At 30.3% G+C, this 26,264-nt stretch overlaps 1 protein-coding gene across 1 annotated transcript; it reads right to left on the bottom strand.

The window, feature by feature from the left end:
• Positions 1-347: 347 nt before the first annotated feature.
• LOC142332509 (proton channel OtopLc-like) lies at positions 348-25,308 on the bottom strand. Its single transcript, XM_075378957.1, has 9 exons — positions 25,210-25,308; positions 21,442-21,510; positions 19,781-20,024; positions 16,765-16,919; positions 12,966-13,224; positions 9,618-9,777; positions 5,526-6,207; positions 3,559-3,818; positions 348-561 (listed from the first exon to the last, which is right to left on the bottom strand). Exons 1-8 carry the CDS (start codon positions 25,306-25,308, stop codon positions 3,585-3,587), a joined length of 1,902 nt encoding a protein of 633 aa, XP_075235072.1. The 3' UTR covers positions 348-561; positions 3,559-3,584.
• Between the last annotated feature and the right edge of the window lie 956 nt (positions 25,309-26,264).

Raw genomic sequence — 26,264 nt, 5'->3', positions numbered from 1 at the left:
ACTTTCACAGAATTAACAAAAAAAGTTAATTTTGTTAATAAAAAAATCACTTCTTCTGAGGTCTCACTGTAATTAATAATTCTTAGAACTAACTATTATCCAAATATTTCTGTAATAATTATTTAATATTAGAATTTTAACATATGAAGGTTAGGATGCCAAGGAGCTTTTCTAAATGGTGTTTTTTTTTCCATCTTTTTTGTTCTGTTATGTATGTCATAAACATCAAAACATGTAACAAATGAATTTTGACAATCTACGCAAGATTCATTGAAATGAGACATAATATTTTGATGAATATGGTGATGATGAAAATGATAATTATATTTACGATGGTGGTGATGATGATGATTGTTATTATTATTATTATTATTATTATTATTATAAAATTGATGCTTTTTTCTCCTAGGGGGTGGAAGAGTATAATCAAAATATTCTATTGGAAATGAACTGTATGGTGGAAAATAAGCCCATCCTGAATTTTGTAGACCACAGTTACTATGAAGGGTGAACTGTGAATTAGTTAAACCTTTTGGCAACTTTGCACCTCTTCCTTTCGCCCTAAAACATAAAGATATTTAATAAAATTAAATCACAATAACTATTTAGTAATTTTCAAATAGATAATTAAATTTAAATATTTTTAACTACCACCTTGCTGGTTATAATCAGCGACTCTTAAATCGGAAGACAGTGTTTCAGTGTCAGGATGGTATGTGAAGTTATTCTTAGTGATTCTATTAAATACAAAGAAAACTGGTAATAAATTTATGGCAGCCATTAAGATTACTCATTATTTGGTATGTAGGTCGCTGAAGCTGCAAATAAATTATCATATTCTATTCCATGGATGATAATAAAAGTGCTCTATCACATCATGTTTTTGATTTACCTTTGTTAAAGATTCCTATTATAGCACATTTGACGGATAATAGATATATCAAATAGATTTGTCAAAAACAAGTTTAAAAGCAGTGGTACTGAATATTCAAGTAAGAATCTTTGTGTACCTGTAGTACATGCTGTTGAAATGAAAAAGACGTCATTAATTTTGAAAGCAGTCAATTACATTGCTCACTTATGGAGTATCTGTGGTAATCTCAAAATTACTGGTCTTTTTCTTGGTTTGCAAGGTGGCTTTACAAAATACTGCTGTTTCTTATGTTTGTGGGACAGTCGTGCAACAAGTGGAATTATGTGAATAAAGAATGACCAAAAGAGACACTTTCACTCCTGGACAAAACAATATTAAATGTGTTCCATTAGTAAACTGTCACTATGTTTTTTGCCACCTTTTCATATAAAATTAAGGTTGATGAAGAATTTTATCAAAGCACTGAATAAAGAAGAAAAATTTAAATATTTAAAACAAGTGTTTACTAAGTTAAGTGATGCCAAATTAAAAGAAGTAATATTCACTGGACCTGAAATTAGAAAATTATTGAATGATGAAAATTTTGACAAAAAGTTGAATAACATAGAGGTAGCAGCATGTAAGTCATTTAGGATGTAGTTCATGGTTTTCTTGGAAATAACAAAGAAGAAAATAATGATCCTTTCAGCAAAATCTTTTGTTGAATTCTAAAAATTTTGTCTGTCGAATGTCATTAAAAATTAATTTCTTATACTCCCATCTTGAGTTTTCCCATCAAATTTGGGTGCTGTGAGTGATGAGAAGGGTGAAAATTTCCACCAAGATATATTGCAAATAGAGCAGCATTACTAAGGCATATGGGATGAATCAATGATGAGCAATTACTGCTGATTTCTACAAAGAGAGGACCCTACTGCACACCAAAGGAAGAAGTAATTTATAATAGTTTACCATCTCCAGTTTTAGGTATGTTTTATCTTTCATAGCTGTATTCTAAAAGGGTTTTTTATTTAAAAAGCATAATAAAATATGAGTATTGAAATTAAAATTCACTTATTGTTGTTTTTTCCAAAAATATTTTTCTAATTTGTAGACCAATGCCAAAACATCTAAATTATATGTATGCAATTAGTGTTTCAGTTATAGTAAACACAATAAATGAATCAAAGGGTTGTTATAATTATAATATCTTAAAACAATATAATATATTATTCTTATATTAAATAATCTACAATTAGTTATAATTGTTCACATGGCATAGCTTTGTTCAATGTCATGTTCGGAGCTGGCTACGTAGACCACCAACCTGTATTAAGGAGAAGGTGCTTAAAAGAAGAAGAATTAGTTTTAAGTTAGAGATGAAATCATAAGCTTTAGAAAAGCTTTATAAAGCTCTAAATGAAGAAGAATTTTGTAAATATGATTTTCATTGGTTGTTAACTGCTTCCTGATTGATTGATTGTTACAGTTTTACTGATTGTTACTTTCTTGTATGAAAGACATACAAAAAGTCAGTAGTTTTGTAGATAAAATATTAAATGAAACATTTGAATAATGAGTTAAATAGCTAAATAGAGCTAAAATAATAGCTAAAATGAGTTAAATAGCATTAAATTTATAACTACACATATGTGTGAAAGAAAATAGAATGATCTGAAATGTGTAAATATGAAAGTGCAATCAAGATGAAAAACATATGCAACTTTAAAAAAATGACTCTACATAATGCTAAAGAGTAAAACATGTATAAGCATGTTTATGGCTGTAATACAAAATGATAAATTCAGTCAGATCATGCCTAAAACTTAAAAAAAATTAGCTAATTTAATGATTGCAATAATTAAATATAATTTATTTTGAAATTTTTATTTAAAAAAAAATTAAATCCTTTAACTAAATTAATGTGACAACTTGTTAATACAGCTTTATCATTTGCGAAACGCTCCACAATCACGATTATACAAATTATGAGTAGGTTATGTACTTAATCTCTTTTCCAGATACTATGACTGCCAATAGGAATGCCACAGAAAAGTAATTTTAATTACAGTAAAGTTTTTATTAATTCAAAAATATACCAGCAATAGAAGGTATTTTATCAGTAAACAGATATTCATGTAACTTAATTTTGTCTTATTTCTTATAGTTTTTATTTTTCTTCAAATAAATATCAGGCCTGTAACCAACTCCTCAGATATACCGATCAGGCAAAAAAAATTGAAAAATAATATTATTATTTCTTTTAAAATTTGATTCTGCACAATTACAAGTCATTTTAGATCAGTATCCAAAATATCAGCTTTCTTGGTTATACAATTTTCATGTTATATGGTGTATAAAGAGTAATAAATGATGCAAGGATGTAAGAATTGCTACATAAAAATAAAATTCCTGTTCAGATAAAAAAAATATTATATTCATTTCAACATCTAATAATTTCCACAGCATCTAATGATAAATGTAAATTAGATAATAAACTGTAAGGTCACTTGAGTTATACAAGGAATTTTCTACAAAGAGATAATAAACAAAATTTGTAAACAAACTGTAAAATTTATAACTTCCTATAGTAGATATTACTTTGCATTGTCTTTTCAAGTAAATTTTTGTTCAAATAATAGAAAATTTGATATATTTATACTAAAGTTTGACTACATTGGTATTCTAATAGTGAAAAAACTAACCTCTTTTTTGGGCGATTTTTGTTTTGTCAATTATTTGAATCAAGACGTATGCTTCTATATGCTCTCTGCCATACTTCAAGCAAAAGTACACCAGAATGAAAACGGTAAAATACAACTAATGGCAGCGATATGCGTGACAGTACTCCCCACGCTAGAACACCCAAAAAACGAAGTTGTAACTCTTGACTGAGCCAACTTTGAGTCACAAAGGAATCAAACGCCCATAATGTAGCATTGATGCACAGTAGGAAGGTTATTACCTGAAAAAACACAATAAGGTTATAGATAATTAATTTTTCAACTTAAAATATGTTAATGTTACAAAACATGCAGAATTTCCTGTGACAATGGAGACACTTAAAAAAAATTATGTTATTTTTAAATTAATAAATCTTTTATTCTGATTTATAAATTAGAGTGCATTACATAAATAGCATCAGGAATGGGTAGATATGCGTCTCCCCAGATAAAATAGGGATTCCCTCCCTATTATTATTTACCTGAATTGATTGATTGAGATAAATGGTGACATTGATTGGAGCTGCATCTCAAAAGACAAAAAACTATTTATAAAATAAAATAATGTTAGTGGTTGAATTTATATTAAAAATTTATAAAATAAATACCTGAAAAAATATTAAAGAAAATATGGTGTATAAGATGCTAAATATATAAAGCACTACAAAATAATTCACAATTAAGAGGCGTTAATGAAAATTATTTGAGCATTTATTTATATATGTTTAATGGAATTGAAGTAAATTCATGGTTTCTTTTTATTTTTAATTAATTTAACAACTCATTATAAAGCATCATATTTTGAAACAAAGTTATGTTAAAACTGTAACATAAGATAAATGTTTAAAACAAAATTAAATTATATAATAAAAAATAAGAGTATTTTTACAGTAAATCATCATTCATTTTATTCAAAACAGAAATTCTATTTGTCCAGATCGCAATTTTTATCAAACAATATTATTGGCTGGCTGTGCAGTGAAGTACTTTTTTTATGTTAATCAAATAAATAAGAGAGTATAACATATTGTTTATGATATAAAAGAGAATCAATTCTGAAGTTGTGATTATTAAAAACAACATTCATGAATGTTCGGTCATGTGGATTGAATCGTTTTAATTGTATTTCATTAAATTAAAACAAGTCGAAAGGAAAATTTTTCACTTTGTTTAATGTAATATATGAAAATGAGAATATTTTTATAGCGAAGTATAAGTAATCTATAAAACCACACATCAAGGTTTGGACATGTAGTGCAGACTACATCAAAAACTATTGACTGTATCTCAGTCACTTAAGGTAGAGTTGAAGGAAACTCATTTACTTTTTTAAATGTGTATGATAATTGTATTTAGTGCTGTGTAATAGAGTTATTTACAATAAAATACAAATGATTTTCATTAACAATACCTGTCAAAGTTCCATCAAGTTCAAAGGATAAAATTTGTAATACTAAGGTATGCAATAAAAATGGATTTTTCTAAACAACTGTTTACAGTGTAGTTTATTTGCAAGCCATATTTTACTTTTCATAATGGAAGAAATAAAAACAGACTCAAAAAATTCAGTTTAGACTTTTTCCCTAATTAAAACTGGAATAATGATGTGCTATAATACTCAATCAAATGACCAAGATTTGTTTTTGATCAAGTGAGATACCTTTTTGTTCAAAATAAGGTAATTAAATTAAGACTTTTGCAAATAAAAAATAATATGGCTAAACTAGAAGTTACCATTATTTTTAATGGCTGATGATGTCATTAGTATTTTGGCATTCTATAAACATGAAAACTCAAGCAGACTGCGCTTTGTAAGATGGTGCGAATTGGAACGCAAGAAAATTATCTGATGAAACTTTTTAAGTTAAGGCAAGCTTTTATTTAAAATATAATTTTTTAAACATTTAACATTTATAACACTCTACACAGAGAATAAACATCACACTCACTTGGCGTCCAGGTTTAGTAAGAAGTTGATGTCTGGTGACCGATCCTCTTCGTAATGCTTCTCCGATTAATGTACTCTGTGCACCGGACTGTAGTAATTGTAATACACTTACAACAACCAACATTATATGTTGTCTTTGTTCAGAACTGTGTGGTGGAGCTACCACCAACGTCACAACACCGACCATTAAACCGAACACTGAATAAAGTTGTATACCAACAAGGGTAACTACTGATAATATGCCGTCTAACATGGTTGGAGATCTGTTTGTATGTGAAAGCTTTCTGATTTGTACCAGACCAATAACCGTCATAATACAACTCACAGATAATATAACGCTCAATGTACCAGTAGTCATCCAGAATAACGTGGCTGTCGGGAATCCTTCATCTTCTTTAACTACTAAAAAAATAATTATGACAACGATTCCAGCAACAAGACAGAGTAAACCAAGAAAAAGGCCTTTACTTGAACCTGCACAATCTATATGATGACTGCCACCATAACGAGATTCCAATATACAGCTAGCCGATCCACATAATTTTGAATTATTATTATTGTTATTGTTATTACTTGTACTGTTGTTACACATCATCTTTTTATTAATTTGCGGTTTTAATTTACGTATCCTGTCACGTCCTACATTTTTACCCATAATGTATGTTACACCAGCTGCAATTAAACTGAAACAAGACATAAAAAGAAAATAAATTAAAACTAAAAAAAAAGACACAATATGAGATCTAATAATTTTATGAAAAATAATATCATTTATTACTCCAAGAATTATAGTAATGATTAAGACTCCCTCAATCTACCTTGACTGAAGGTGGTCCCTCCTATGTTGATGATATAAAAGCTTTTTCTCTTCCCTTTGATTTCCTTCAGATGAATACCACAAGAATCGGGTCAGCCGATTCGCTGTTTTCATCTGTTTCTTTATCCTCATCTATTTCTTTATCAGATTTTAGCGATCTTCTGTTCCATAGAACTGTTTAAAGATTCCAATCCTATGCATAAGTTACACAAAAACCCCAAAAATATGGCTGAACCATCTATCAGGTAAAGCAAGGCTTTCTATTATTTTTGAAATCTAAAAATCTAGACTAATTCACAAATAATGTTTATTCACACAATTTGTAAATAAACAAATACAAGTTTTATGTATATTACTTTTTTGAAATTTGACATATTGTTCAGATTCATTTGTTTTCTTTGTCCTCTTGCTTAATGTAAGCATTTCCTGTCATCTTCTTCTTGCTTCTTATTTGCTAATGAACCAGCTGATCTTAATTATTATTAGAATTATTTATAGTATGAATCTTACTTTCTTTTACAACGGGAATGAATTGACATGAAAATGTTTATTCGTGCTAGCCAGAATGTTTAATATTCTATAAAATGTGTAATTAACCTAAATGTTATAATTTAATATAATGTTAAAATTAATTTAATTTAAATTAAAAAGTAAATGAAGGAAGTGATTATTAATAATTGGTTATTCGGCATTACTTAATGTATACAGTTTACTGAACCAATGAATTGCTCTGCAACTGGATAAAAAGCAGTGCTAGGAATAAGCAAAACTGTTATTTTATGTAGATGGGAATCAAAATCGATTGGTAGATCCATAACACAGTTGACTGCGGTACTACTCTGTACAGTAATTTTACTTCTTCAGAACTTGAGTTGAATATTCAACTCTTAAAACTCTTTTTAAAGCTCTGAATTAAACATTTATTATTTGCTATTACTGTTGCATTTATATCTAAACAGCTGAATAAAACATTTCCTGTAAGGATACAGTTTTATTTACATTACATATGTTACTTACCACTGATCCAATGACAGGAAAATTGTTGTAAAGCTTCTCATTAACATTTCTTGTATAAAGTATCTCCAGAATCTTATAAATGGAAAATATCTTCAATCATACTATTCTATTTCTCATGAAGAAAGATAAATGGCTATTGCACTTCAATCAATCTATTGTTCTTTAGAAGATTCTTTTTAATAATGTTAACAGGTAATAAAATAGATGGACTGTGCGCCCTGTAATCAGGGATGGATTTAGAGGTACTGCTGCCTCTAAGCAAAGATTTTAAGTCCCCATAGTTCCACATATACTGATCCAATCCCATCTTCCTCCTTAAGAATAAATTGTGTACTGTTATTTTCTGTGTGTTGAAGATGTAAACATTATCACATGAAATTATCATAACATTATCCCAAAATTTTGCACATCCTGCATTTTCTGAAAGTTTTGCCATCTGAACTGACAGCACACTTTATCGGCAAATGTTCTGCGTTTCTTACAGGCTTCACAGAGGTTCTTTGTAGTTTAACATTGTGTGACAGAAATTACATGATAATTTTAAAATGAATATCATTAAAAAAAATTGTTTGCTTACAGTATACATGTTGTGTAGCAAAAAATGAATTTAACGTTATAGTTTGTAACACTAAAAAAGTGTTCTCTTATGCCAACAAAAGGTTTTTCTTTCACACGAGTAATGTGCTAACATTTGGTCTTTCCTCTTCACACCAGAAATGTGCTGCCATGTAAGTAAAGGTTTTTTTAACTTGAGTCCTCTTCTGTAAATGAAAGTGACAACTTCATTTTTACACTGCGTAGAAATGTATAAAACATCTTATTTAACACATCAGTGTCAGATTTATCAATAAACAGTTTCACCATTTTTTACTTTTGCCTTTGCATCATTAACTGGTGTATTTTTTCTCCTAGTTTGTAGAGTTCCTGTACAGTAAATGTTATTTTCCAGGAATTTGTTTATGAGTTTGTAGGAAAAATATTATTAATAAATACAGTGTGCCCAACTGCCAATTTTTCATGTGTTAGACCAAGTACAACTTTAGATGTCAGTCCTGATTTGCCAAATTCATTAGTCTTCTAATTAACCACAGTTTTTAACACAAGTGTGTTTGGTTCACAAAGATCATAGACTTTTATGGTATTCCATTTTTTATTCTTGACATATCATTTAACATACTTGATCTCTCTCTGTAACACCTCCCCCCCCCCACTGGTATTCTCATCTACTGAAAGTTCATATGCTAGTGATAGGCCATCATTTTATTAAAATAATGTAAAATACCATTCGTGCTTTAAACAATCGTTCCTTAGACTAACATTGGTTTTTGTTAGAGTTTTACAGAAATTTAGTCATCTAAGAATTAAAACAATTAAAAATACACTCATATATTCTGTACACTCAATCCTGAATCTTATAACTGAGGCAAAGTTACAAAGCCAGTATATAAAATGAGGACTAATAATTTAAATTCATCAATTAAAAGATTTTTCCACTTATTTATTTGAAAAAATTAATTTTTGCATCATGGTGAAAATTTTGCAAACATATTGATTTGTCATTTCGCAGATATTTTTAAAAAATGCAACAACAAAAATGTTATTAAAATAATCAAAGGACCCTTCTTTAAAAATGTAGAAGAAAGCAATTCATTAGATTTTTTTAAATCTATGCTTTTTAATTTTTTCACGTCTTGTAATAAAATAATTACATCATCATCGCCATCATTATCAGCAATACTATCATCATTCACATGATTTTCATTAATACTACACTAATAATTAATTAAACTACTTATAAAAGTTACAGTTTCATTCGTTAAACATTACCTACATTGGCTGAAATAAATTCATCTTGTATTTCAGTGTTTGATTAGTTTAGAATACAAAATCCTCATGATTTGCTCATATTAAAGTCTTATAAAATCCTGTCTAATTTAGTTGCGGCAACATCCTATACACACACACACACACATACACACACATACACACACACACACACACATACACACACACACACACACACACACACACAAACTAATTAACTTATTAGTTAGTTCTCATTTCTGCAACAGTTATAATTCTAGGAGTAGGTAATCGGTTTTATTTCATGATGTATTTTGTCTAGTTAATAATTATTATGATGGGAGGATTTTATCACTACAGAAGAGCTCATGCTATTATCTACATAACAAATTTAAAGTAGTGCAGTGAATCTTTATAAAATTTTAATAATAGATTATGTAGAACGCTTCTAGTTACCTGAATTGCACTATGAATGGGTATAAAAATGGCATAGAAGAAGTCCAAAGTTGACCCAATGAGTTAGTATTTAAGCACTGGTGTAGAGCGACCACTTGTGCTATATGATCTTCTGATATCGGATGATAAATTTCAGCACCCCATAAAGATCCATTATAACCTGCATGAAAACATTTATATTTTTAAAAATATTAAATATTAGTAAGAATAGACATCTCTAGAGAAAATTTTTACATAATATGAAATGTCTATATATATATATATACATCAATACAGAGTTTTTAAATTTATATCCTAAACTTGCAGTGGAATGTAAAATTGATTTTTTTTACTTCTGATTTTTACTTTCTGGCTACAGCAACATATGCTGCTATAGCAACTATAACTATAATGGGAAAGTATACAGATTGGTAAAAAAAATCTAAAAAAGTTGGGTTTTTTTTCCTTAAGGAGACATTTAAATAAAAAATAAAATAAATAAATCAGTTTAAATAAATTGTAAATAATCTGTGGAAAACAGTTTGTTCCAATACTACAGAGTCTGAAAAATCTGTTTGTCATATGGATATTTGTATGTATTTATGTATGTATGTATGTCAGCCTGTATTTGGTCATATAGCTCTAAAGCCCATTGACCGATTTTCTTCAGACTTGATGGGCAGGAACTATTTTCAGGGGGAATAAAGAAAGTATTAAATTTTACCAAAAATTGGAAAAAGGAGCAGAGTATTTTGGTCAGGATAAAAACTCAAATTTTTACTGGGGCTGTTTAGCAAAACATTTTTCTTACAAAAGTCAATGTGTTTTTTTATCAAAATTACAAAATTAACAAAAGTTTTTATTCAATATTCACCTCCTCAAAAAAAAGCTTTATATATTTTTCTTTTTTTAGCTATAACTTGTTTCTGAAAAGGAGTTAATGGAAGTTTTTTTGTTTTTTTTTGTACATCAGTAGGGGTTCAAACGCAACAAATAATTTTTGCCAATCCCACTCTAATGGTATGCGGTAACAAAAAATATTTCTTAATTTTATTAAATTTAAAAAAAATAAATCATCCCACGAGTAATCTGTTGCATTTAAAATGTAAAAATCTTACATTTCGATAGCCCTTACTCGTTAGTATTTATTGAAAAAAAATTAATCAAACTTTTCACTCCTTTGTAGAAAATTACAATTTTGTTTATTTAGAATTATGGATAAATCTTTGTAATTTTAACAATTTAAAAATGCCATTTTTAATTTATTATCATTACTTTGGGATTATTTTCTTAAAAATTAATATTACCTGAATGCTTCCCCTTGAATACGGGACCCCTAAAATGAAAAAAAAGATTTTTTAATTTTTCAAGAACACTGAACACAAAAAAATAGTCCCACTGATCAACTTTCATTAAGTCTTCCACAAGTATAAAAATAATTAGTCTTTTTTTGTATTTATTTATTTACCTAAGTATCATAAAATTATAAATAAATATTTTTTACATAAAAACGTGAAAATAAGGGTTCATAATTTTGGTTATTGTTTTTCAATAAAAATAAATTATTTTATCTTAAAGATGCAATAGAGCTTAAGATGATTGAACTGAAAAAATGAATTGCATAAGTAGATTGGGGTAGCCAGGAAAATTAGTCATTCATTGTGTGTTTTTTTTCATTACTTTGTTTAGTATTTTGATCTGCATTTCTTTCATCAGAATATGTTGCTTTTAAAAATTTTTATTAAAAATATTACAACTTTAAAGGTACATCACCTCTGTCATTGATATAAAATGAACTGACTCTGCTAAAACTACAATTATTTGCATATAATGAAACAATTTTTTTTTTTTTACCTTAGTTTGGGTAATTTAACTTAGATATATTATTTCCCTGATCCGATCATCATATTTAAATTTTTCTAATTCATTAATTTTTCTTTATAAAGTAATAAATAAACCTTTATTCTGGCTGGAATTAAAAAAAATATATATATATATATATATATATATATATATATATATAGATCGCTTATAAGGAATATAGATCGCAATATAAGGAAACAAATGCGTTAGAACTGGATGATGGAGTTTACATGTAGCAAGTTCAAACATATAGTTGACCAACCATAAGACTTATAGAAACAACTGAAAAGAAAAGACAAGAATGGGTAGTGTAAAACAATAAATCTTTTCAAAACAATACCTCAACAATACTATAAAACAATACTAACAATACTATAAAAAACAATACCTCAAAATTTGCTAACATCTCAATTCTATTTTTATGTTTAACATATTCATAGTTTACAAAAAATCCACCACTCGAGTGGATTTTTAGTGGAAAAAAATAATTGGTGGTAATTTGAGATTAAGTTGAAGCTGTTGTTGAAAACGTTGCTATCTAATTCACTAATTCTCTTCTGGATTAATGAAGTCAAATGATTTCTGATACTGTCATGATAGATTAATATTCTTGTCAGTAGGTCTAGAGTTTTTAAATAATTATGACAAAGCATCAACATAACTTTGCAGTACAATGTGGCATTCATATACTGCTTTGTTTTTGGAAATATGCTACAACACTTGAGAATTTTGAAAAACTGTAAACATAGGCTTAGTGGCTATGGGCATAACTTTCAATTTCTTGAAAAAAGATGAACAAGGATATATGTTTCCACTGTACTGAATTATACTCTGATTTTGGTAATTATTGATGTACCATTAATCCCTGAGTAATGATTCTATAAAAAAGACTAATTCTTAATGCTTATACCAACAAAATATTACATGTATAAGACTATACGATTAAGATTTGTTCCTCAGTCCCATGTAAGCATCCATCCTGAACTTTATTTACAGAAAAAAAATCTTTAAATATTTATTTTTAGTTTTTTATAGTAATAATTTCATATTTGTATAATTTGGTAGAATAAAGAGATCAGCAAAATCAGACTGCATGTTATATCAGGTCAGTTTTCAATAAGTGAATTTAAGAAAAAAAAGGAATTGTCTGTATTATGGTTTACCTGTTTAGTCTATGTAAATACTATTAGAGTGTAATTTTTTTTTAATGTGCTAGCGGTTTCGATTAAGTAATAATATCTATTTTCGTACAATATTATTTTGGTCATTTTGTCATGAGGTATTCATATGTTTTTTTAGTATATTGCCAAGAACCAAACAATCTGAAGAAATTTGAAAACAAAAATTTTTAACATTTATCTACATACACTGTGCAATTTGTTATAGATATTGCATTCAGCTTGTTCACATTAATTCATAAGTGCAATAAAATACTACATAAAAATTTCAAGAAAATATAATTTAAAATAAGAAACTTTATATTTACATAAAACTAAAAAAATTTACTATGTTTGCTTGTATCCCGTTGTACTCGGCTGAATGTAACCGAACGTGGAAATCCTTTTAGTTGTAATGGTGTTGGGATTCCTGCATCAAATGCCGATGATGACCTCGTTGTGATTCCAGAAGATTGTGCAAGGTGAACGAAATATGTCCATTCCATTCCGCTTTCCCATATAACTAATCTTGCCCAGAGCGCTAGATTAGTAGCAGCCAAATGCATAAATCCAAATCTTGCTACCAAACCAAATTTCTCTACGAGGACCTACAAAGCATAAACACAATCGAGGTATAAACAATAACTAAAAAAATGCTAAATATATTAATTATGTTGCAAACAAAAAATAGTTTTTTTAGAAATGAATAAAACTGACAGTTACCAAATTCATATATTAAAATTTTTTTTAAATATTAATTTTAAGCAACATTACTGCTGTAGCGATTAAACGACCATGAGACATTTTCTCATTATTTAATGCCAATAGCATGGAGTGATATTAACTGCAATGATATTTAATTTAGATGATTTAGAGGAAATGATTTATTGTTATTATTAATTTATTGAAAACTAACTTGATAACATATTTGGGTCTTCAACATCAAATCACCAATCTAAAACTAAATGGCTGCATGACCATTTTTGATTTTTGTGTATTCATTCTCTCTTTTTTCAAGAGTTCATTATTTTATTTTTAAAAAAAATTTTGTATGCACAGGTTAAATTTACAACATCCTCAAGCCAATTTTTGAATTTTTTGTCATTTGCAGTTTTTCTGGTATAACAATGTAAAGGAAAGAGATATAAGTTTTAATATTTATACCCCTCTTAACATAGTTCTAGAGAGTCTATTTATGAATTTAAAGCCCGATATCCTTTTCCTTTATTTTATATAAAAGATCAAAAGTGCAGGGTTTTTCAAAATATACAATTTTTGACACCTTATATCTCAGAAAGGAAGATGGTAATGGAGTTTCAGAAATTGCACTGTTTGAAGCCCCATACGAGTGAAATAAGCATTAAAAATTACCACACTGATAAGCAAGATACTCTTGTTACAATATGCCTGAAAAATTGTAAAGCTGTTAAGTATCATTTCTTTTTTTAAGAACCAGATCTTGCACTTACAAACAATTAAATTCCAAGAATTATATTTTTTTTTAGCCGTACAGTAAATGTTAATCTGCTAAAAATTCTTGTAATATTAAAAAATAATTTAGGCTCAAGTTAACTGAAGGCAAAATGTTTGAAATACTGAACATAATGATAATGTAAACTCCAAATATAATTTTTATAATAGTTGAGTTGCCATTAAAAATGGCAATAAAAGCATAATGAGCTCATCTCTCATAAATATAGGCCGAAGTAAGTATTGTATTGTATTGTATTACAAGAAAATAACTCTGTTGTCTAGTTTGGTAAAGGTGGATGTTGTCATTTTTTAGGAATATGTAACTATTCTTTCTGGAAAAGATTCCATATTCATAAATAATAATGCAATGATACATTAACATTTTTTTTTCTTCAATATATTAGACTACCTGATTTATAATTATGGGCGCCAAACAATGATCTGACAGCCTGTTTTTGTATTTTTAAAACTCATTTTGTTTGTTTTTAAGTAAGCCCCAATAGATTATATATTTCAGACAGGAGTATAGCATAATGACTATTTATAATTGTGTCAAGCTTAGCATTATATAAGGCATTTCAAAGCAAAACAATGCGGTTTAATTTTGTCATAAACAAAATCATTTTGATCATCCCAAAACAATTTGTCATCTTGTAAAATACCCAGAAATTTTGCTTTACTATTAATGGTCATATCTGTCAAAAACTGGCTGATATTAAATGGGTAATAACAAACCACCAATCTATAATTGTCTTCATTAATTTTTTTCTGGGCAAAAAAATTTTGGCATTTAATTTTTTGTATTTAATATGTTTTTATTTTGAATAAACAAGGGAAAATATTTATATCTCATCTATTGGTTATTCTATAATTCATCTAGATTTTTAATTACAAAATCCAAAGAAGGCAAAGCCAAAATACATTGCAATGCAAAATACAAAGAAGCTAAGACCAATGTCAGTTGACAGATTAGTAGTACCTTATAAATCCTGTGAACTTGATCAATTCTTTTTTATTTATTGCACTAAGCCTATATTTAAACTCAATTTCATGAAACATATTTTTTAAAAATAAAATTTATTTAAATACAAAATGATCAATAGACACTGTAAGTTACGCAGTTATTTTATGCATGAATTTGTTTAAAAGGTGTATAATGATTAACGGATAAGAATGATGGAAATTTAATGGGATAATTATATTATAGTGGAAAAATATTAGGCAACATTTCTAATGATTTACTGGCTCAATACAATGCCCTGTGTTGCATTAAAACAGTTTAATGGTATTGCAATAAGGTGGATTTAACAATTGAAGAAAGAGTGTTCGTTGTCAAATGATATTTCCATATCTCATCTTTTGTGCATGATAATATACAGAAAAGTTCACAAGGTTACACAAACAAAAAAAAAGGCATTGAAAATAAATCTGTCAAATAAATTCACAATATCTGGGTTCTGCATGTAACCAAACACAAATCAGAAAAAGTATGATCGTAACAGATAGAGTAACGAATTAGAATTAAGCCGAAAATGATTAAAAATCTTGGTACGAATTTTGCAGGGAGCTAAGGTAAATAATATTTCATATGGATTATTATAAAAAAAAAAAAAAAATTGTTAATTGTTTCTGTATTTGATTTGCGCATCCAGTGAATCCATGATAAAAGTGATTATCAAAAAAATATTGTTTATTGTTAGCGATTTAAAAACTTTACTTGCAATAACAAGGTTTGCTTTTCACATCATTGGATTCATAACTGGCCAAAAGAAGTATGTGTGTGTGTGTTTTGATAAACCTCATGTTTATGTTGTGTCAACGTATGCAGACAGCATGGTGCATTGTGTCAAGGAAGAAAGAAATTGGACAACTTTTTTTTTTGCTAAATTATAAATACAATTGATACCTAAGAGATTGTTTTGCAGCTCAATATTTTGCTAGAAGAGCATTCAGGAAATGTTGGTTACAATAAGATAATGTATAAAATAAAGTTCCACTTACCAACGATTTTAAAAGTATATATCTGAGTACTTTCATTACTCCATCATCAGGGATTTCCCAAAAGATGTTAATTCAAATTCAAATGTATAATTGTACAATTATACAGTGCTATAAGTATTATAAGTACTCAAATATATACTTTTAAAATTGCTGGTAAATGGGAGTTTATTTTATACAATTATATTAATACTAATGGTGCCAAATGCTTAGTAAATTAAATCTAATAAGATAAGGATTGCTTCATAATAAATTTCCTTCATAAGTTTTTGGAGACAGGCTAATTTCAGAAGGTATCTAGCCATCATGGTTCTCTGACCTTCAAATCTGGACTTCTTCTTATGGGGTTTTGTATAAAGGTTTATGAAAATAGTTCTCATACCTTAGAACGATTAAACACGAATGTACTGTTGCAAGTCCCACAATTACACCTGAGTCAGTGGGAAAATGATGGGGAATTCTGTGAATCATTTTTTAGAATAAAACAAGAGATTCCTTTGTCATTTTTGTAAACTATACATTTAAAATTATATAAATGGGAATAAAATAAATAATGTACTTTTAATTGATAACTTTGTATTTAACAGGTTTAGATAAGTTGATAAAAATTCCAGATTTGGTATTATACCAAATAATAGAAATATAATACTTAGTATTTATGGGAGTTCATAATTTACCTGTGAATTGACGAATAAAAAATGCATTTGTAGAAATGTAAACAATCCATGTAATACCGGATGGACAAACACAACATCATTTAGACATGAGCCTTCCATCATCGAATGCATTGCCATTTCTAAACCGTTAAACACCAGTGTACCTAGGCCGAATGCTGAAAATTAAAATAAAATTATATTACTTGTAAAAAAAAATTTTGTGTGAATTCTGTTATATAGAATCAATTTATACGGTCAGCAATTCTATTATTCAGCAATAATTCTGTTATTCAAAATCAATAAATTGTACTACAATAATAACTACAGTGAAAACTTACATAGCCAGAGGAAAGTCATAACTGAATAAGTCATATGATTTTGCAGAAGTCTGAACAGAAGAGCAAAACCAGAATGTATGGTACTACTATATTTAGTCACAACTGACCGGCTTATTCATTAAGCGATTAGTCTATTTGTGTTATGTCACATCCTAGGTTTGCAGTTCTCGGGTGTATCTACATTTTTATGAAAATGAGATATGTTAAAAAACATATTTTCAGGTAGTCAGACAGCGTTTAAGATCCTTATACCCTGTTTGGTATTCCACCAGTCTGGAATTGCAATGAAGAACTTTTACTTTTTTCATCCCTTAATTATCATTAAAGAATATGGAAGTTCTATATCTAAAACTATATCGGGTGCAATGAACCCTCACAAGTCGGATCTAATTTTCTGGCTAACAAAGAAGCCAATAACCCGCTTATTACTTCTGTTCTCAGAACAATCTTGACCAAGGGATAATTTTTTTTATACCGGAGATCGGAAGCCTGACTTTAGCAGATAACTGGTACAGCTGTTACCCTTACATGCAGCCATCAAATGGGAAACTGAGTAATCAAGACGGTCTACAGACAGTCTCTGACCTGATAACGAAAATTCTCTAGTTCTTAAAGTCTTAAAATTCTCAATACAAAGAACCTAGCAGAGTCAACCAACAGAACTGATATCAGCAAAGAGGGGATGAATAGAAAAAAACGGGTGGGTGGTGAGAAAGGCTGATTTTCCTGTCACTGTAGATCAGGGTACGTATGCAAGATTCCAGAACAAAAGTTAAAGCTGCGTTTTCAATGAAAAGAAAACATTTTTAAAAACTCAACAAAGTTTTAAAGATTTCTTAATCAGAAAATAATGCATCATCTCACAACAGATAAGGTTACACTAATTTGTTGCTTTATTATACCTGTATCAGTCTTCATTATAGTTCTAATGTGCGTAAAGCACCTGACACATATGAAGTAAACGTCAGATTTTTTTCTGTAAAAGTAATGACGTTCAGTAAACACTAACTCCTGCAGTGAACAATGAAAGAATGGCAGTTATAGAGCTGAGTATTGCCAATATATCAGTGTGATTGACATATATGGTGATATATTATTGATTGAGTGAAGAATATGACAGGATACTGCTTCTCTTTCCCTAGTAAGCAGGAATGGGAAACTTGTTATTCTTGAGAATGAATATGTCATTGTAAGAATAATAGACCAAGTCTTAGGATACTTATTAGTTTTCTTGGACAGGATGTGTTATGCTCAAGTCTTGCTAGAGATGTACAGGATTCTGTAGCGAAAATTCAGTGTGTAGATTATCCAACAGTCAAATGAATCTGCAATGCAACTTTTTCTAGTGTGTAAGGGAATTAAATAGATGAAACGTAAAAAAAAATTGATTCTCTGCAATTTCCTTCCTTCCAGATGTAGGTACAGAGTTTGTAAATCAATAATAGGAGATGTATATAAAGCCTTTCATGCTGAAGTGTTCAAATCAAGACTCATTACTACTATTCTAATCTAATCTGCATCCTTGGTTCACCGGTCTGGGATGTGTTGTCATATGATTAATAACTGACAAGTCACCTAAAGACAAAACAAGATTAATTATAGTATTAAAATATAACTTGTGTGACCTCAACCTGTCAACTTTTCACACAGAAAGGTAACTTTTGCACTATTGTAACATATACAGGACATAGTGCTACTCAATATGAGGTGATACATTATATTATAAAATTATAAAAAAATGTATTTATTATGGTATATGTTTATTTTGAAACCACATTACAGCAAATACAATTATGATTTATGTATGTGTGTATATATATATATATGTATATATGTGTGTGTGTGTGTATTCTGTATTCTAGCTGGCCTATCTAGCCACAAACTGGACCATCAGGGTCCAGGTTGGCCCAGGTAAATCCCGGAGCCAACTCAGGTGCTCCTCAGGGCCTCCTGGACAATCCCACTGCTACGCAGCTCGTCATTCCCATGTTGCAGGAGGATGGCGCCTTGGACAACTGCAGAGCTCACTTCAGTCCCCATTCCCGTCTATCCAGAGAGCTCCGCCTCCTGGACACCTGCACTGTTCGTTATACTCATGATTGTGAGAATAATATTGATAAATAGCAATTAAAGTATTCAGACTTTATAGAAACCTGAAAAAGAAACTAAATTACAAAAGACAGTATAATAGAAACTGCGGTAACTAAAGTACACACACCTTTGATGACAAAAAATTCATACTTATTTCTTTGCCATGGAGGCAGAAATATAATAATGAAATTAAAGAATTTTTTTTTTCCTTAATGAATACCTTTAATTTACAACTTCACCCTCCTTGGGAATGAAGAAATAATGAATATTTTGATTTTCAAGGGAGCTAGGATCTCAGTGTGTGGCTTAAAACTTTCCATGGTATAATACAAATCCTGAAAATTTGAAAGCAATCAATCGGTCGGTTCTTCAAGATGAAATATATCTAAAAACCTTCTCAGTTATGCCAAGAAACATGGGTAAAAATTTGGTTGCGATTGATCAAGTAGTTTTTTGTTTACCCCAAACAGACAAAAACCCTCTTCGTCTTTATATAGTAGTGTGTGTGTGTGTGTGTATATATATATATATATATATATATATATATATATACAAATGAGTAGATAAATGAAAAAAATTAATGAGAAGTAAAGAATCATGATATTTACCTAATGCACCGACTCTCAAGTAAAAACTGGTTGCTGAGGTTTTATCTCTAGAAATGTGAGCACGTTTCAATGAACCGAATCTAGTTAACGATAAACTGCCAAGCTCAGCATCGGTCATAACAGTTGTAGTTATGGCAGGATCGTCATCACCGTGGAATGATGCACAACTATCGACTAATACCCATATGTATATACATATTATAACTGCTATACTTCCGACGTACAGGTACATCAAATAAATACCCTGAAAAAGTTATACAAAATAATAAAAAAAAATCACGCCAAAAATAGAAAAAATTATAGCAAAAATAATACAGATCACAACTATTCTTTTAATTAAACCTGGGTTTAAAACCGATTAGTCTTGATATTTTTCACACACTGCAAAAATTGATCGGGTAAAACCTGTAATAACTTATTCAAATAAATTTAAATTTATTCTTTACTTATAGAATAAGTTATAATGCCGAATAAAACAAATTAATATTTACTATACGTTTACGATGTTTCTGAATAAGCTTGTCGTCGTACAAAAAATATATTTTTTTTTAAACAAATGTTAGAGAATAATTCATTAAATTTATAATTATATTACATAAAACAAAATATTTATTATTTTTGATAATATTTGAAGTTATAAAAAAGTTGAAAAATAATAATACACGGACGATAACGATAACAACAGGTAACGAAAATATTCTTAGTTATTTTACAACTAACCCTTTTAATATTTTTGCTTTATTACTTCTGTTACGGTTAATAAATATTACACAAATTTAATTACAGGAATATGTAAACGAATGCACAATATACTAGGAAAAATTATGTCGAATGCGTTGTTTGCAATGTTATTCTACTGACGGCAAACGTCCATAAATGACATGGTTTTTTTTTTTAATAAATAGGAATATTTATTTTGTTTTTCTGCTACAGAACGGTGGATGACAACGATAGACGGTGCAAATACAAAAAGATATTTGCCATCGAGATTATCATCCCTCCTGCTGGCGGTTTTGTTTTGCGGTTATGTAAAAAGATAAAAAGCATACACGAAGCCAAACACACACGAAGTACTAAAAGAAGCGATTGAAGGAATAAATTTAAATAACCGACTATGAAATCGTTCGCCTCGTCGTTCAACTGCGTCTACAGCGAGCGAACCATCAACGACAGGGAATATAGTTTCGGCGTAAATATAAGTGAAGGTAAATCGTATGACGGTTTCATTCAACAGGTATCGAGGTTTATCTGCGACCCGTAGAATTTAATATAATGGATGTAGATCTATCGATATGATAAAAATTATATTAAACGGAACAGTAATAGTTACAGAAATTAAAGTGTGAAATATACCATCCTTAATTTTTTTTTTTAAATTTATAGTATTTTATTACATATTACAGCCGTCTGTATTTAATGTAAGATAAAAACAATGGAGTTCAATCGACGTACAGACAACAGCAAAAAGTAGATACGAGTATTATATTTTTTGCTGTTATAAATACAAGTTATACGTTCATTAAGTTCTGTTCTAACACAAATTAGACGGGAAAATAGGTTACAATTTGTGATCGCTAATTTATAAATAAGTTACTAAATATAAGTACACACGTACCTGCAACGAGAGTAGTTTAACAGAGTTATCCATCACTTCCAACAACGTGAAACATATCATCAATATTATTATCAATTTTCCATATAATGAACTGAGTAACACCCATAAATAACAACTGAAACGAAAAAAAAAAATAAAAAAAATATAATTAGAATCATAACTATCCTTACAACAGAATACAAATACTATTTTCAAAAAAAATAATTAGCGCACCCAAACTGAGCTTTTATGAATACAACAGATCTAACATAATACTAAAACAATTACTCTGATAAACATAATATTTTTTTCTTAACATGCGATACGGGATTTTAATCTGTTTTTTGATGTTGAAAATGAATATGAACTTAAAATCTTCTATCACCCACCATTTTTGAAAATGTTTTAAATTGTAATTAAAGATTTTTTTTTCATTTTTCAACGTATAGTTAGCATTTTAAGCTCCTATATTGTATTTTGTTAGCTCATTTTTTATTGTTTAACTTTGTTAACATAATTTATAAGCTATAAATAAACAATACTAGACAAAGAATTAAATCATAGTCCCATATTATGACATCATATCTAAAACTGACAAGTGAGCCTTCATATACAAGATCAATCATGTCTATGCAGGTCAAAACATGTAGCTGAAAATTCATCTTGTTTGTATCAAGCGCTGGATTTAGGAATGAATTACTTTTGTTCAGTTTTATTGCTGTTTTAAGTTTGTTAACAGTGCAGTGTCATAATGCCTTGAAATTGTGTAAATGATGTGAATGCCTTTTGTTATGTACGTGGTGAGTTTATCGTAAAATCAAATAGAAAAAACATTACACCTTTAATTAAAAAAGCACATCATTTGTTTACTTTCAGTGTAAAATTGGTGATCAGAATATGACGTGAGCTCCTCATATAGTACGCTACTAATTGTTCTGTTTATTTAAGAGGATGCCTGAGAGGTACAAAGAAGACATATGGTGTACCTATGGTTCGGCGTGAATCAAAGGATCATTTAACCGATTGTTACTTTTGTTTAAAAAGTGTGTCTGGAATTTCTAAAAATCTAAACAAGCTGTAAAATTTCCTTCATTGCAATCTGGAATCAGGCCTGTACCTCACAGTGTATTTATATCAGTTCCTCAGCCAACTGTGAACGTATGTTTCGAAAGCAGCTATGTAGAATCAGGCAGTACTGAAGAAGACAACAATGATTTTGATTTTGAATTAACTTCCAATAAGCCACATCTTATCACAAGGTGAATTAAATGACTTGGTTGGGGATTTAAATATAAAAAATCAAGCTAAACTGTTAGAAACAAGACTGCAAGGTTGGAATTTACTTTAAAAAACTACACAAATTTCGGGCTTTGGGGAAGCCGACAAAAAGAACTTTCTCAGTACTTTATTGATGAAAATAATTTGGTTCATTGCACAAATATTGATGAGCTTATATTGCACTTAGGACAAGTTCATAAACCTGAGGACTGGCGCCTTTTCATAGATTCGTGCAAGTAGTTTAAAAGTGGTTCTACTACACAACGGTAACAAATAACCTTCTATACCAATCGCTCATGGTATTAATTTGAAAGATACATACGATGTGATGAAAAAGGTTCTTGAAAAAATAAATTATAAAAACATAGCTGGAACATATGTGATGATTTGAAAGTTATAGCTATTTTGTTAGACAATACTAAGAGTACATGTGTTTTATTTGCGAATGGAACAGTCGAGCAAGGGATAAATATTATGTTACCAAAGAGTGGAAGAAACGAGACAACTTAACTCCAAGTGGGAAAAGGGCTCGTGAATAATATTCACGAGCCCTTAGTTGAACCAAAAAAAAATTTTACTCCCTCTCCATATCAAGCTAGGACTAATGAAAAATTTTGTAAAAGCAATGAAGAAGGACAGTCCCGGACTTTTGTATACCAGGCAGAAATTTCCGAATGTAAGTGAAGGAAAAATTAAAGAAGGAATATTTGTTGGTTCTCAAATAAGAGAGTTGGTCAAAGATAATGTATTTAACCCAAATGTTAAATAATGTAGAAAGTGCAGCTTCGGCTTCATTTAAAGACGTTTACAAAAACTTTCTCGGCAAACAAAAATCCGACAATTACCACGATATTGTTAATCAACGTCTAACTTCATACAGAGCTATTGGATGTAATATGTCTTTGAAAATACATTTCTTCCACTCACAACTGGATTTTTTCCCGGACAACCTCGGGGACGTAAGTGACGAACACGGTGAACGTTTCCACCAAGACATCTCGGTGATGGAAAGCCGCTGTAAAGGGAAATGGAATACTAACATGCTAGCCAATTACTGTTGGTCATTAATTCGGGATGGGCCTGAGGCTATTTATTAAAGAAAAGCATCAGCGAAATCATTCTAACACATGTATGGCCATGCAAAATTATAAATTTTACAGATTTTAAATATATTTTCCCTTAATTTTTTTGAAGCGTAATTTATTTAAAATTAAGGATGATGAAAAATTGTATTTACAGATCTGTAATGTATGCAAAAAAGCAATTCAAGAAATGGTATCACACTTAGCGAAACATTAAAAAAACGTTTTTCTGTGTATCAGTGTTTTAAAAACACTTTAAAAAGTAATAAGACGCTATTCTCCTGAAGGTTACTTAACATCTAAAGAGACATGGCGAGACCTACATTATAGGTTCAACTTTTTGTGGTATAACAAAAAATGAATTTGTTGACCGTATAAATTGTTTTTCATTTTACTATGAATATAGACTACAGCATTAAATACACTGCGTATAAAGTATTTGTGGGTAATGTACGGAGTTTTTTTTTCAGAAACAAAGATAAATTTAGTTACAAGTTTAAATATCGAAAGTCTACAATAATCTGTTACAAATTTAATAAAGACAAGATAACGCAATAAATCTGTAACTAGTAATCTATCAAAAATTAACTGGTCGGACACTACAGTTTACTTCTAAATACAGTACATCAACATTACATTACATTACTTTTTTTAACTGTCAGTTTTTTTTTGTTGATTTTTTACTTTAGCCCACCGACTTGATCGCCGTCGCAGATATTCTAATAAATGAAGTAGCTAATAAAAAAATCTGATTTTTTTGCAACCCGTTCAGTTCTCAAAATAATTTTTATTATTTATACGGCTTATTGTATTACGTTATACTTAATATCATTACGTATTTTTATTTTTGAAATAATTGATATAAGCTTTAATCACATCTGTTTTTTATTTTATAGTTGATTTTATGATACAGTTCTGATCTCTTGTTCTATTCAGGCAATTCCGTTTTTTATCCGTGAAAAATAGCATACTATCCGTTCCTGACCCGTTCTATAAAATGAATTATTGTATCAGAATAACAAATTTCTTTTTTCTTTATTTATTATGATGATTTTATTATTAAGATTTTTTTATTTAACTGCGTGTCAACATGAATGTCGGTCCTCAATTATTCTGTTTAATTTCGACCCCAGCGATTATCGATGCCTTCAATTCATAGGTTCCCGACGGGGAGTTATTCTTTAAGATATTGGAGACTGGCGTCCCCACGGGCCTAGCCAGTGCAGCTTTTCTTCCCACTACGCACAAAGCTGCAGAACACTTTATACTATACAAATGCACTACACCAAGAACACTACACGAATTACATCGTATACCCTTACACAGCTACGCAACAACATTCTACTCTATTTCTTCATTCACTTACACCCCGTGGTGTTGGCATACGATTTGTTCGAACATCCGCCTAATCGCGGCGAAAAGAGTGGCAATGATTCCTGGTCGCAAGTTCCTGTTTCGAGCAAAGGGGCCTTTACCTTTAGTCCTGTTTGCGCTCTTTTAGAGCGGGGGCTGTAATCTGTAACTGTGTGTCGATCTTTGATTTCACAAATGTTTGTTGCATCAGCAGCAAACATTATAATGTTTGCTGCGCTGCAGCCAACATCGCAACAGAACTGCCAGGTCTGTCCTTAGCCGCCTAGAACTCTTTGATCAACAGGTCGGCTCTTACTTCCCGGGTGGATGTCCCTACATCCATGTCCGAGACTTCACTCTCCGAAAATGAGGAGGATGGGGAAATTTCCACCCTCCTCTTCCGCCCGGACCTAATTAACAGTTGGTCCTCTATCATGGTCAGAGTAGCGTGGTCAGAGCCTCACTACCCTGGGATTTAGACATACTCGCTGTCTTCCTCCTACCAAAGGACTCGGCAAGCCCAAGAATGTGACTACTGTCCGCAGCGAGCCACGGACACCTAAGGACCTTCTGTATTCTCCTGTCACTCTTTCTTTGTACCTCTTGGCCGCTACTGGATCGGCTACAGGCAACCACGGATTACGGCCCTCGTTCTAAAAAGAACGCAAGCAGGACTAGGGGGTATTCCCTTGCTTGTTACGGGGTCTTACGACCAGGAGTCGTAGCCACCTTTCAGCCGCGATGAGGCGGGTACGCGTTGTAGAAAACCGCACCTTAATACTTCCGCTACAATTGGATAGGACAAGTCTAAACTCCACTTGTGCTAACAGCCTAAGTCCAAGAAAGCTCAATACTACTGGAGGGTACACACTCAACAAGACAGCCTGAAAATCTATGAAAATAGACCAAACGCACAGCACTCTGGACGCACTTTAGGAGACCAGAGTGATGTACTGGAGCTACATCACAACCCCGTAGGGGGAAAACACCCATCTTGTGAGGTTACCGGTAGCCACACCACCCCCCCCGTTCCAAGCCCTGAGAGCCTTTACCTGGGCGTTCCTAGATGCGGTTGCTTTGTTCAACCGGCATCCGTAGCTTACTTAAGGGAAAGACTCTTACCGCATTGCCGTGGGAAGCTAACCCTGAGTATGGCTGACCACCACCCAATTAAGGC

The sequence above is a fragment of the Lycorma delicatula genome, chromosome 11 (assembly GCF_047948215.1).
Source record: "Lycorma delicatula isolate Av1 chromosome 11, ASM4794821v1, whole genome shotgun sequence".
NCBI lineage: Eukaryota > Metazoa > Arthropoda > Insecta > Hemiptera > Fulgoridae > Lycorma > Lycorma delicatula.
The sequence above is the reverse complement of the archived record's forward strand: the minus strand, read 5'-3'. Positions and strand labels throughout refer to the sequence as shown.